Here is a 14371-nt window from a genome sequence, read left to right as displayed (position 1 = left end):
ATTTGCCCACAATGACTTGAACCGAAGAAAACAGAACTCAAACCAAACCATTTTGCCCTAACTAAAAATTTAAAATCCATAAACAATACTCGATTTGCGCTACTTGCTGGAGTCTCTTGTTCAGCCAGTTGAGTAATGGACAGTGGGAGAGCCTTAGATACTCAAGGATTGTCTGCTTAGTTTCTAATTGGTTTTTGACCAATTTACTCAACTGGCATCCCTCACAATCTTAAGCGGTGTTTCCTGATCAAGTCTGTAAAATGACGTCTCAACTACATAGAGTTGTAAAGGCCCCAGAACAATTAGGGGGGGGGGAGAGATTTTCAAGGGGAAAAGCTATTTTTGTGGAGTGTTTTCTTGCTGCAGAGAGAACATTTTAAAGCCCCCGCCTAGCTTACTGGGCTCTGGGAAGATAATGTGAGGCCTTTGGAGAACCTCCTGCGAGATTTCACAAGATTTCTACAAACTTGTAAGAGGTTCTCCAGAGACCTTCCCAGAGCTGGTAAGCAAGGCAGGGGGGGGGGCTTAAAAAGCTATCTACCTTGCATGAGGGGGCAAGTCCCACTCAGCACTGGCTGTGGTCATTCTGGGGGGGGGGGATTCTGGCTTTGTGCGATTTTGCCTGTATGCCAAATACAATTTTATATTCCAACCAAGTAATAAAATAACCCATTTAAGTAGTTAAAACAGTAAAATGGGTGCAGGGTTCATAAGTAAGTTTAGCTGATATTTTGGTTTTTCCCAAAAATATCATCACCCCCCCCCTGCGTTGAGGCTAACAAAAGGCCTGCCCCAGGGGCATAGCAAGGGGGGCGGGGGGCGGTCCGCCCCGTGTTCCATAATGGGGAGGGGGTTGACAAATTATCAAGGAACATTTTTTTTAATGCCTGCTCCGAAGGTCTTATCTTACTATACTAGGGATTATATAGCTATATATGAAATTTCATGTATATCGGTTAATATCTTGACCCTCCTCCACCAAAATAGCTGTTCACTTGGCCGTTTTCCTATGTCATGAAGGCTGAAATTTCAGTTCAGTGGAGCACTTACTGTTCCCAACCCTAACCCTGTGGAAAGCCATCTAATTAGACTTTAATTTGATTTTGAGATGTTTTTAGGAGGTCATTTAATTATTGTTTGATTTTTATACCAATGTTATGTATCTGATGCTAGCCACCCTGAGCCCGACTTTGGCCGGGGAGGGTGGGATATAAATAAAAGTTTTTTTAATTATTATTATTTGTTATTATTCCTTTGTAAGAAAATATGAAATAACGTAAATCCATTCTGCGGGGGGTGGAATCAACGGGGGGGTTGACAAGAAATTTTCCGCACCGGGTACCACCTGACCTTCCCATGCCTCGGGGGGGGGGGGGTTGACCAAAAAAATTGCCCCCGGGTACCAATTTACCTTGCTACGCCCCTGGCCTGCCCCCTCCCTAACGAAACTCCTGACTACACCCATGGTTGAGGCACAGGTATTTTTCCACAGCTTCAACAATTCAAGAAATTTTACACCTCTGAAATCTGAAATCAACTATTTATTGCGGTTGAGCTCCTTCAACTTTCTCTGCCTTTGGTTCTTCTTGCTTGAAGGAAGGTCATTTGCAAGTTTTCAATACAAGCCTTCCGCGCCTAGTTTCCGTAATTTGTCAGAGGAGAAACTGTCTTGTTGAAAAGTGAACAGCAAGCCAGAATCCTGAAGTCTTTGCTTATTTTCAGCCCCTCAACTAATCAGTTTAATCTGTAATTAAAGTTTTAGTTACCTAGTTACACGCTGGTACATAATTTATCGTACTAAACGTATCAGTTTATGGTATGTGTTTTTTACACAGTTTATATCCCCTTATCTTCAGAAATTCATGAATTGAGGCCAGCTGGGGGGGAAAAATTCCATACTCAATGCACTTAAAATATTTTCACGTCAAGTTTTTTTTTCAAATTTTTCCTAGCTCGCCCAAACTCAACAGTGCATAATGCTTATACATACAATTCCTAAAATTGCAAGCCTCGTTAAAATAATTTGTTGTAGTTAATGCCATTGTTATTAGCCGCAGTTTATCCTGACCATTGGGAATAGAAAGTCTAATCAACTCACCATAATTTGCTGATAAGGATCTGTAGAAGACATTTTGGTTTCGGTAACAGCCTGAAACAGGCAGTGGACGATGTTATCAGCTGCCGATGTAATGTTCTTTTCACACTGGGCTCACGCAGTCTTTTAAGGGCTGTATAATTTAAAAAGCCAGGGAAAAAAAGTTTTAACTCTTTTTATTTCTGCAGCCAATCTCCAGACATAATATCGTGCACCTAATGCACCACCCACCAAAAATAAGGTTATCTTGTGCCAAACCAACTTCCTGCTGGCTTTAAGGGAAGACGAGCAAAAACAATAGTTTGGGCTTACAGGCTGAAACTTTACCTGCCATCTTTCGGGCTGCTAGTTTAAAAGTCACAGGGACAGGTGTGTGTTCCAGCACCTCATTTTTCTCTCTTCGTTGGGAGGGGGCTTTGCAAAGTTCAAAGTTCAGTTCAACTAAGGTGGGAAGAGCCTTCCAGCGTTGATCTCCAGTGCCTCGAATTTATGGAATTCAACGTGTAAAATTAAGCATGCATAGTGGGAAGGAAGGAAGCCCCAGTGTATTTGATTGGGGCTTACTCTGAATAAAATGCAGGGAATTCAGCTGTCCGCTTTTCAAAGGTAGTCACTATACCTGCAAGTATTTCAATTACAGTGGTGCCTCGCAAGACGAAAATAATTCGTTCTGCGAGTGTCTTCGTATAGCGAATTTTTCATCTTGCGAAGCACCAAGGCAGAATAGCGGTTTTCGCTAAAAATAATAATAATAATCGTCTTGCGAGGCAAGCCCATTGACTTTTTCGTCTTGCGGGGCAGCCTTCCGCTAGCGAATGCCTTTCGTCTAGCGAGGCATTCGTCTAGCGGGGCACCACTGTATTTATTTTTAAAATATTTCTAACTTGTCTTTCATAATTAACTGAGATAACTATTGCAAGGTGTCAGGGAACTGCCCTCGGCAGGGCGGGAGGTCTTGTTGATGTACCAAGAGCCCTGACACCCCCTCAGTAGTGAGACCTCTTCAAGCGGGAAAAGCGGCACTTCCTCCAGCGGGGAGGGGCAGGCTGGACAAGGGCTTGGAGGAGAAGAAGAAGAAGAAGAAGAAGAAGAAGAAGAAGAAGAGGGGGGAGTTTGGATTTGATATCCCGCTTTATCACTACCCTAAGGAGTCTCAAAGCGGCTAACATTCTCCTTTCCCTTCCTCCCCCACAACAAACACTCTGTGAGGTGAGTGGGGCTGAGAGACTTCACAGAAGTGTGACTAGCCCAAGGTCACCCAGCAGCTGCATGTGGAGGAGTGGAGACACGAACCCGGTTCCACAGATTACGAGTCTACCGCTCTTAACCACTACACCACACTGGCTCTCACTGGAGATGCTGCTGAGAGCCCCAGCACGCCTCATGAGTATCGCTCTGAGGGGAGCATGCCACTTCCGTCGCCCCAGTTGCACAGAGGGGTCAAAAGGAGACCGGGGAGGCGGCGCTTTGGGGTGCCGAAATTCTTACGTTGAGGGGTCACAGCCGGAAAGCGGCACTCCCGGATTCCGTGAGTGACTAGGATGGCCATGTTTTCATGTTCTCTGCACTGTAAATAGTCTGCTCCATTAAACTGTTAATAGACAGTTGAGACTCGTGCCTGATTACTCGTGAGCAACCCTAACGCCGACCTGACACAATGTTTTCATTGTCCAGTGGGGCATGCAGCCAACTACCACATCTCCAACAACAGTGACAGATCTATGTGTAAAAGGTAAAGGTAAAGGACCCCTGGATGGTTAAGTCCAGTCAAAGGTGACTACGGGGTTGCGGCACTCATCTCGCTTTCAGGCCAAGAGAGCCTGAAATCATATGGTGATGTCAGCAGCTGCATTTGTTTACTGGTGTGCCTGCCATGTTTATGGGCAGTTCAAAAAGAAGACTTGGACAGTTCAAGAATTCAAGCCATGCAAATATTAGTATTAAGTGATGCAAAAAAAAGCTACTGGGAACAATGTGAGAAAGACCCTGAACAAGCATATCCGTTTTTCCTTCACCCTGCCAGAGGCACGCCCTGCAGACTCCACTGGTATTCTCCACAGAGCATTCACCACTATTTGTAATATGAAGGAAACAATTATAGAACATGGACTGCCCTTTCCTGAGATGTCATGATAAGGACGGCATTGTCAGAAACATCCAACATGGCATTTTTAACAGGAATCTTATTGGGGCAAAGCTACATGAAACATTTATGTCTGAAAGTATCACCGTAGCATAAAATTATTGAACTTGGGCTTCAAAAAGAAAAATGGAGATAAAGATTTATCACTGCAACAAAAGTCCACCATGTATTGACCTCGAAGAGGGATTTAGGGAGTATGAGTTCTCGACTCTCCCATGATCCCTCTTTACTCCATATGGAATCTGGAAGCACTTCTTACCCGTCAAAAGTCAGGCTTGTGCTAGAGCCCACAGAGACACACAGACCCATTTTTGAGGATTTCCTCCCACTCTTTGTAGGCTTCTGAATTATCATGGAAAGTAACTCTAAGCAAGATAGCATGTACAGTGGTACCTTGGTTCTCAAACTTAATCTGCTCCAGAAGTCTGTTCGACTCCCGAAACGGTTCGACAACCAAGGCTTAATAATAGCAATTTAAATAGATTTATTAGATCCATTCCACTCCAAACAATCAGAAAAATATTGTTTCTATTCTATTCACTGAACTTCTTGAAACTTAACACTGAAGGGGTTGATTCTGTATTCATAGGTTTGTAGAACAATAGGATTAAGGTCTTTTTCTCAACTGTTCATGTTATAACATTTTTGCTGTGAAGAAGAGGCATGTGATCTCTGCTGAGTCAAATTCAGTTTTGAGAACTGCAAAAGTAAACCAAGCATATGTGATAATATCTAGTAGGCAGAGAAACTCCCCAATAATTTTACAAAAACCCCTGGAAGAGCATAAATGACATTGTGAATGGATTAATGGAATTTATTTACCAAAAAAATTAAACATATACATCCTTATTCTACATAATTAAAAAAACTAATCTTTATTTCATGATTGAATAACCTTTGGATGGTAATATATTTTCCTCAAAAAGCATTTTATTTTAAAAAAATCCGATTTAAATTAAAAAATCCGATTTAAATAAAAAAATCCGATTTTTTTTAAAAAATTCATTGATTTTTATCCACCATGAGTGGTACCCTGGTTCTCAAACGTAATCTGCTCCAGGAGTCCGTTCGACTCCCGAAACGGTTCAAAAACCAAGGCGCAACCTCCGATTGGCTGCAGGAGCTTCCTGCACTCAAGCTAAAGCTGCGTCAGACATTCGGCTTCCGAAAAAACGTTCACAAACCGGAACACTTACTTCCTGGTCTGCGGCGTTCGAGAGCCAATTTGTTCAACAACTAAGCCTTTTGGGAACCAAGGTACCACCATATATGCACATAAGGAAAATCCATAGGTGTTATATCATGACACACTTTGCACATGAATTATAACCACTGGGCAGTTCTAAATTTTCCTTTCAAAAAACCCTGGTCTAACCCACAGAGGGTACTGTATCTTCTTGTTTTCTTAGGACAACCCCATGCCAATTGTCATTGCTTCTGAACAGTCCTGCTTGACGTAGCTTTGGTATTCCCATACTACTGAAACTTGCCGTGGGACACCATGTATGCAGCTTTACTTCCTGATGTCTGAACAGCAAATACTTTGTTCAGAGGTGTTGCAAAGAGTCGTCACTCAAAACAATAATGGAAAGATTAAGGGGAAATAAAGTGGCATCTTCCGTGTAAGCAGTAAGGCGAGATGCAAAATTGTGCAAACATGCATTTCAGGAAATATCAACAGCTATACAAAACAGACCATTATATTTATATCATGCCATTTCTACACACATTTCCAGGCGCTGGAGATAATGACCTGTGCCCCACATATCACATCTGCTCACCCTCCCCAGCCATTTTACCTAGATTCTGGTAGCAGTAAAGCTAAAGGGGCCCCTGACCATTAAGTCCAGTCGTGGATGACTCTGGGGTTGCGGCGCTCATCTCGCTTTACTGGCCGAGGGAGCCGGCGTTTGTCCACAGAGAGCTTCCGGGTCACGTGGCCAGCATGACTATGCCACTTCTGGCGAACCAGAGCAGAGCACAGAAATGGCATTTACCTTCCGCCAGAGTGGTACCTATTTATCTACTTGCACTCTGATGTGTTTTCGAACTGCTAGGTTGGCAGGAGCTGGGACTGAGCAACGGGAGCTCACCCCGTCGCAGGGATTTGAACCACCGACTTTCTGATCAGCAAGCCCTAGTCTCTGTGGTTTAGACCACAGCGCCCTTCTGGTAGCGCTACCAATATTTAATTACAGCTGCAATTCTAAGCACACTTGATACACAGTGAAGGACCTAGTTCCAAGTAAACACGCACAGGATTGTGCTGTTGCGACATGCTAAAAAAAGTCTACCATAGTTTTACTCATAAAGCTGAGAAAATGCATTAGGCAAGCTGTATACAATATAGGTACTTAATATTAACATTTATTTTCTATTTACTTATTTCATTTATATCCTGTCTTGGCTGTGGCTGTGGGAGAAGCAAGACCCTCTTGGGGTGTTAATGCTGTGAGGTAAAAAGTATTTAAAAAAAGACTCTTGAGAGTCCCATGGACTGCAAGAAGATCAAACATATCCATCCTTAAAGAAATCAGCCCCGAGTGCTCACTGGAAGGGCAGATCCTGAAGTTGAGGCTCCTATACTTTGGCCACCTCATGAGAAGAGAAGACTCCCTAGAAAAGACCCTGATGTTGGGAAAGATGGAGGGCACAAGGAGAAGGGGACGGCAGAGGATGAGATGGTTGGACAGTGTTCTCGAAGCGATTGGCATGAGTTTGGCCAAACTGCAGGAGGCAATGGAGGATAGGGGTGCCTGGCGTGCTCTGGTCCATGGGGTCACGAAGAGTCAGACACGACTGAACGACTGAACAACAAAAAACGGTAAAGGATCCCTGGACGATTAAGTCCAGTCAAAGGCGACTATGGGGTTGCGGCGCTCATCTCTCACAATGAATTCTTAAAGAACTGGCTATTCATATGTTTCACACTTATACATTGTCACCTTAGGAGACTAAACTAAATGACAATTAACAGACACCGGATGACTTCATTCAATTGTGCAGAACCAATGGGCTGTACAGTAGTATGTGGTGCAGGCCCCAAGTTCAAATTTCCACCTAGGATTGACCTCTCTCACTCAGTGACTTATCTCACAGGGTTGCCGTGAGAATGAAAACAAAAGTTGTAAAACTCTGCAGTTCAAAGGTGTTAAGTCAGTGATAATTAGCCACAAGGAGATTAAATACTTTTTCTCCTAACAGTAAAAACTCAACAATGGAAGAAAGGGCTCTGTACGTCAGGCGTCATTCAGAACTTCCGTTCATTGTGACTCAACAATGGCATTACTTTGAAGTTGTATATTTGCTTCTATTGAAGTATGATGTGATACCCTTGGTCAGAATGCACAATAATAATAAAAAATAAGCTTGTGTTATTTCCATTAGGTAGCTCTAAATGTCTGTTCCTTGAATAAGTGGAAAAGGAAAATAACAAAGGCTATGGCCTTTATAGTAGTCATTCATTATGAAGTATTATTGCAACTTATTGGCATCTTCTCAAGAATAAGATGAAATCCTGGAATCGGATATGGGTGAACCATACAAGGGAGTGTGATCCCACCCAGACTAGACATATCCCCAGCCAAATGGTCTAATGAGTGCTTTTGCTATCAATTCTGACTTATCTGGATTGAACTTTACTCAGTAGACCCGTTGGCTGGCGATATGACTGGTATGGGTGAGTCACAATCGCCTGCAAGATTCAGGTTGATGGTTTCAACTGCTGGGTTCCACACTGCTCCTATTTTAACCTGGGCTACCTTCTATCAATTTCAGCTGATGTGCCAGCTACAGCTGTTTTAGGTAAACAGAAACTCGGCCAATATTGTTCATGCTGTGGTGAGATCCAGCGTGGTGTAGTGGTTAGGAGCACTGGACTAGGACTTGAGAAACCCAGGTTCAAATCCCCACTCAGCAGTGAAGATCCCTGGGTGACGGTGAGCCAGTCAATCTCCCTCAGCCTAGCAAATTGGAGGACAGGTGAGCCATACATGCAATAACACAAACAAACAAACAAATAAAATGCCCAGGTTGCAGTACAGCTCTGTGCTCAACCTAAGAATGCCTTTGAAAATTGTTGGGAAAGTCCTGCTAGCACAAAGTGCTCGACTATTGGCAGGTTAGAGTCAGCATACTGTACCCATATCTTCTGTATTCTGAAAAATATGCACTGGTTATCAATGTTTCCAGGCCCAATACTGCTTTCGGCCTTAAAGTTCTCATCTCGCTGGGTTCTGACTATCTTAGGAAATATCTCCTTCCAAGCTCGCTTCCTCGGCAGTTAAATGTGTTGGATAAACATATAATCAACATCTAACCAGTGCATGAAGGGGTTAATACCATAGAGTAAGCGGTCCTGTCAGGCTTAGCAATGTCCACCTCACCTTGGGAGGAACTAAGTAATCAAGCCTTTGTTCACCCTCAGTCTACCTGAGAAGCTGAACATATAAAGAGATTTGAGCCGGTTGCTCCAGCTCAGACCATATGGCAACCACAAGCCACTCTTATCGAGTTCCTATACCATTAATTTAGAAACTTTCACCACTTTGTAACTAACCTAGGTTTTACTGCTGCGCAACTTTCCTGTCGCACATGAAACTAACCTTTTGAGAGCTTGTAAGTAAACCATTTTTAACTCACCAAACGTGGTCTTTTTCTATGCTAGGGGAAGTGGGAAATTTTGGAAGGAACTTTGAATGGTACAGTTTAAAGGTCTATAATAATAATAATAATAATAATAATAATAATAATAATATTTATTATTTGTACCCCGCCCATCTGGCTGGATTTCCCCAGCCACTCTGGGCGGCTTCCAACAAAATCAAATACAAAATTATCACACATTAAAAGCTTCCCTAAACAGGGCTGCCTTCAGATGTCCTCTAAATGTCTGGTAGTTGTCCATCTCTTTGACATCTGAAGGGAGGGAGTTCTACAGGGTGGGCGCCACTACCAAGAATGCCCTCTGCCTGGTTCCCTGCAGCTTCGCTTCTCGCAGTGAGGGAACCGCCAGAAGGCCCTCGGCACTGGACCTCAGTGTCCGGGCTGAACGATGGGGGTGGAGATGCTCCTTCAGGTATACGAGACCGAGGGCGTTTAGGGCTTGAAAGGTCAGCACCAACACTTTGAATTGTGCTTGGAAACGTACTGGGAGCCAATGTAGATCTCTCAGGACCGGTGTTATGTGGTCCCGGCGGCCACTCCCAGTCACCAGTCTAGCTGCCGCATTCTGGATTAATTGCAGTTTCCGGGTCATCTTCAAAGGTAGCCCCACATAGAGCGCATTGCAGTAGTCCAAGCGGGAGATAACCAGAGCATGCACCACTCTGGTGAGACAGTCTGCGGGCAGGTAGGGTCTCAGCCTGCATACCAGATGGAGTCTAACAGCTTATATTCCCACACTTTACTTTTCTGCATCTCTTGTGATTTTAAATCTCTGCTGAAATTCCCTCACTAATTCGTGGCACCCACGAATTCTCATGTTATACCTATTCCTTTTCCTTGGACCAACAAATCGGGAGTACCAAACACCTAACAGGCCACAAAATACAACTGCTGGGCTGCACTTGGCTTGGTGGGCCAGAAGTTGTCCAGTCCTGTTGAAAGTCTTCTTTAAAAATGAACTCCAATGATCCTTAAGGCTACTTGTCTTCCATCATCCTTTGAGAATGCAATCTAACCAGTCCAACTGGCTCATGCAGCCACAGCTAATGACTAACTGATAACTCTTGAAGAGGTTCGATAATAAACCCAGCTTTCTCACATTCTGCTGCATAGGGTATTGCACAATTAAGTACTTGGAGGTTTTTAAGTGCTTTCCCCTAATTAATCCAACCTTGGTCACCCTATGAAATAGATCCCCTGACTAGATATACCAGCCACGTCCCTCCTTGCTTTCTTAATGCCTTCCCGGGAGACACCAATGATGAAACAAAGTGACACAATGGGGAGGGGGGGTTCTTGGTGGGTGAGGGTCGTTGCTGGTGGTGGTTTCTTGCTTCTTTATTTTAGATTTTGTTGTGATATATGTGGAAATTGTTCAGTTTGGTTTGGTATTTGTAAGGAAGGGCAAAGTAACAGTGCCAAGAGTGAAGGAAAGGATGGCAAGCATTCTCTGCACAATTTGGACAGAAAACCTACTAGCACTGCACGGGTACAGGCAGGGAACCCGTGGCAGCCATTTTGTTTGGACCACTGTATGGAGCTAGCAGCTCACACAATTCACGAACTGCTTTACAATCGGGATTTAGCTTTCTTGGCCAGCATTTAATCTATTTTGCACAAACGCATCATTTCAACTCCAAAACACTTCAACCAAGCGTTTAGGAATGTTGCCTTGCAGTTACATTTTTAAAATTTATCAAACTGCTTCTTCAATAATAGAACAGGGCATGCGAGTGTATAAAAGAGAACATTTGTGTAAATTGCTCCAACTAATTTTGCCTGTGTCCACCACATGGGGCACCCGGGAGGCTGGCCGGAAGTGAATGCCACCCCCAGGCCAGAAACGTTTCTACACCTCCTGGTGTAGCATGGCGGTCAGTCTAAACTGGATTTCAGAATATTTGTTCCGTTTTTCTACACAGAAATGACACACGAGCAAGCCTATTGACTGGAGTAATGGAACAGTGTGTGATTCCAGCTAGGAAACCAAGATCTTTGCAACTAGTTCCCCATACCCAAGGGGTGGGTGTATGTTTCTTGGCCATATGTCATGGATGCTTTAGCGGAGATTCCTGCATTCCAGGGGGCTGGTCTAGATGACCCTTGGGATCACTTCCAACTCCACAATTCTAAATTAACTAGGAAGCATACTTTCCTTTATTTTTCCCTTTTAGGTACATTGGGTACGTTGCTCTGTCCCAGCTCCTGCCGACCTAGCAGTTTGAAAGCACGTCGAAGTGCAAGTAGATAAACAGGTACCACTCTGGCGGGAAGGTAAACGGCATTTCTGTGTGCTCAGAGGCGGAGCAAGGGGGCGGGCCGGCCCAGGTACCGCCCTGGAGGGGGTGACACTTGGGGTCACGCCCCCACCCCTCGCCTCCGCCCGGCAGCGTCAGAAAAGCTGCAGGGAGGCGTGCCGGCCGAGCAAGGTTTTGGGGGTGGCTGCCTGCTAGGAGGGTGACACACTCCCCAGGCCCTCCCATGCCCCCCAGCACCCTGCCCGCTCTCCCATGGGGAGACGGGGAGCGAGTGGCAAGTCGTGGGGCTGTCCAACCTGCCGCTCGCTCGCTGCCTCGCGGGAGCAGCTGACGGGGTGCCGGGCGGCATGGGAGGGGCCGGGGAATGTCACCCCCCACACCTGGGCTGGTGCTGCTCCCATGGTGAGCGAGCGGCAGGTCATGGGGCTGCCTGACCCACCGCTCGCTCGCGCCTCGCAGCAGCGCCGGCCAGATGCACCTGGGCTGGCGCTGCTCTCGTGGCGAGCAAGCGGCAGGTCGTGTGGCTGCCTGAACCATCACGTGCTCGCCAGTTCGGATCCACTATGCATGCCTGGAAATTCCGGGCATGCAGTGCATCCGATGCGCCGTGATGTCACGCCACACGCGCCGTGACGCCCCGCCCCCTTTTCTTCTTTCTCACATATCATCACATCAGCATGCTTATCCTCGGGACAGGACAGATCAAAACGCAAAAATTCAGGCCTTAGCCCAACATTTCGTTAATGCCAATTTCATTTTTGTCTCTCTGCTCTATAAACGACAGCATTCTGTTTCCTCAAAGTCCGCAACGGTTAAACTTCACGGAGCACGTAAAAACTCGATTCAGATTCCTCTCGCTTTCCTCCCCCGCAAAAAGAGAACCGGAAGAAATCGGTGACATGTGGAAGTTTATCCGCTGCCTTGTTTTTTAAAACCTGTAAAAGGCTGACTTGCTGACTCCTCTCCAAAAATCACATCGTGCCAGGAATCACATCTGCAGGGAAATCTACTACAAATGGTGACGGGGGGGGGGGAAGGGGGCTTCCCCCACCCTACCCGACAGACGCAAGCTTTAACCTCAAGGCTGAATCATGGTTACGCTTTGTAGCGAAATGGTCCATAAATTGTGTAATCCAAGAATGACACATACCTCTGGGATGAGAAGAGCCCCAGCTATTGTGGATTACAAGGGGCTGGGTTGTTATAACAGCCAGCTAGAATAAGGCTGCCACCTTTAAATCTGGCAAATGATGAGCAATCCAGCACTCGCTTTTTCATTCTTTAGTTAAAAGGGGAAGGTAGCAAGGGCTTATTGCTGCTGCAAAAATCTCCTACGAAATACGGCAGGGCTGGCTTCAACTTGCTCTTGGCTGCTTCTGCCATCAGCACTATGTACAGTAGTGTTTATTACTGACTGCAGCAACAGGAACTGAGGAGCCACACGGCATGGGCCCAGACTTGTTACTAAATTCCCTGGGGCAGCCTGTAGTATTTTGGCACCCTAGGCAAAACCTTACAATGCAACTCAATATGCACATTTTACACAGAGACACTAAGATCCCTGGCACGTTCAAACACACAATACCTGCCAATTTTTGAAAATCTTCGAAAATAGAGATTGCTGGCATTTATACACATCGTTTATCCACCTAAAAAATATGTGCTGGAAACGAGAATGTCTGAGAAGGTTTCTTCAGATTATCATACTTTAAAATGCAGAGCAGATGGCGCTTGGCATTAAACCACAGAGCCTAGGGCTTGTTGATCAGAAGGTCAGCGGTTCGAATCCCTGCAATGGGGTGAGCTCCCGCTGTTCTGTCCCTGCTCCTGCCAACCTAGCAGTTCGAAAGCACGTCAAAGTGCAAGTAGATAAATAGGTACCGCTCCGGCGGGAAGGTAAACGGTGTTTCCCTGCACTGCTCTGGTTTGCCAGAAGCAGCTTAGTCATGACCCAGAAGCTGTACGCCTGCTCCCTCAGCCAGTAACATGAGATGAGCGCCGCAACCCCAGAGTCAGACACGACTGGACCTAATGGTCAGGGGTCCCTTTACCCTTTACCTTAAGAGCTGTAGGAGACTCTTGAGAGTCCCATAGACTGCTAGAAGATCAAACCTATCCATTCTTAAGGAAATCAGCCCTGAGTGCTCACTGGAAGGACAGATCCTGAAGCTGAGGCTCCAATACTTTGGCCACCTCATGAGAAGAGAAGACTCCCTGGAAAAGACCCTGATGTTGGGAAAGATTGAAGGCACAAGGAGAAGGGGACGACAGAGGACGAGATGGCTGGACAGTGTTCTTGAAGCTACTAACATGAGTCTGACCAAACTGTGGGAGGCAGTGGAAGACAGGAGTGCCTGGCGTGCTCTGGTCCATGGGGTCATGAAGAGTCAGACACGACTGAACAACAACAAAGAGCTGCCTAGCTGGTTGGCTAAGAAACCAATTAGGCAACCACCATGTTGAAATGTGAATAATTAAGCAAGTACATGAATGTCTTAAAATGCAGTAAGAGATAGGTTTAGTGCAGTTCTTTACTTATTAGCTAGAATATTATATGCACAAAAATAAAGAAGAGCAGGTTCTAACAAAGGAAGAGTGGATTTTGAAAGTAATGGCAAACCTGAAATTAAGAGATAAAAATGATGGACTAATTAAAAAAATATTACAGCCAAATGAAATCACAGGCAGGATTTGAGATAAAAAGCAGCAGAAGGAGAATGACAAAATAATTGTCAAAGTTTTTTTGTAATAGATAAAGATTTAATGCAGTAGAAAAGGTTTGGATAAAAACCACTGTGGAGGTGAGGGTGGGAAGTCAACTTATGAAGCAAGGTATTTGATTTCTGAGGTTGATATTTGATAATCAAATATTTGAGATTATTGCGCAAATGTTTGAAAAAATGAAAGAGAAAGAGAGAGGACCGCACTAAACCTGAGCAGGTAAAAAGCTTACATCTGATTGCAAGGTGTTAATGCTTGACCTATCTAGCAGTTCAACAACCAAGGTACCACTGTAAAATTATTCTATACCACAATGGAGAAAGGAGTTGCAATTTTGTGGTGCTGATTACAATAAAATTGTATGCTAGCGATTGGCCCAGCTGCCCTCATGTCACAGAGAGGAAGCCTATCAGAACTCTCTCAGAGGTACACACGACCTGCCACAGTCATCACAGGCACAAACGGGTCACACCCATGCAGTAACTGGGT

At 45.0% G+C, this 14371-nt stretch overlaps 1 protein-coding gene across 1 annotated transcript in view; it reads right to left on the bottom strand.

The window, feature by feature from the left end:
* PLA2G4A (phospholipase A2 group IVA) overlaps nucleotides 1-14371 on the bottom strand; it is an 84321-nt gene that overhangs the window by 51173 nt on the left and 18777 nt on the right. Inside the window, exon 2 of the mRNA XM_033151387.1 lies at nucleotides 2099-2228. Coding sequence (XP_033007278.1) covers nucleotides 2099-2131 — 33 coding nt within the window. The 5' untranslated portion in view covers nucleotides 2132-2228. The remainder of the gene's footprint in view (nucleotides 1-2098; nucleotides 2229-14371) is intronic.

Source organism: Lacerta agilis, chromosome 6 (assembly GCF_009819535.1).
Source record: "Lacerta agilis isolate rLacAgi1 chromosome 6, rLacAgi1.pri, whole genome shotgun sequence".
In the NCBI taxonomy this organism is placed as follows: domain Eukaryota; kingdom Metazoa; phylum Chordata; class Lepidosauria; order Squamata; family Lacertidae; genus Lacerta; species Lacerta agilis.
The sequence above is the reverse complement of the archived record's forward strand: the minus strand, read 5'-3'. Positions and strand labels throughout refer to the sequence as shown.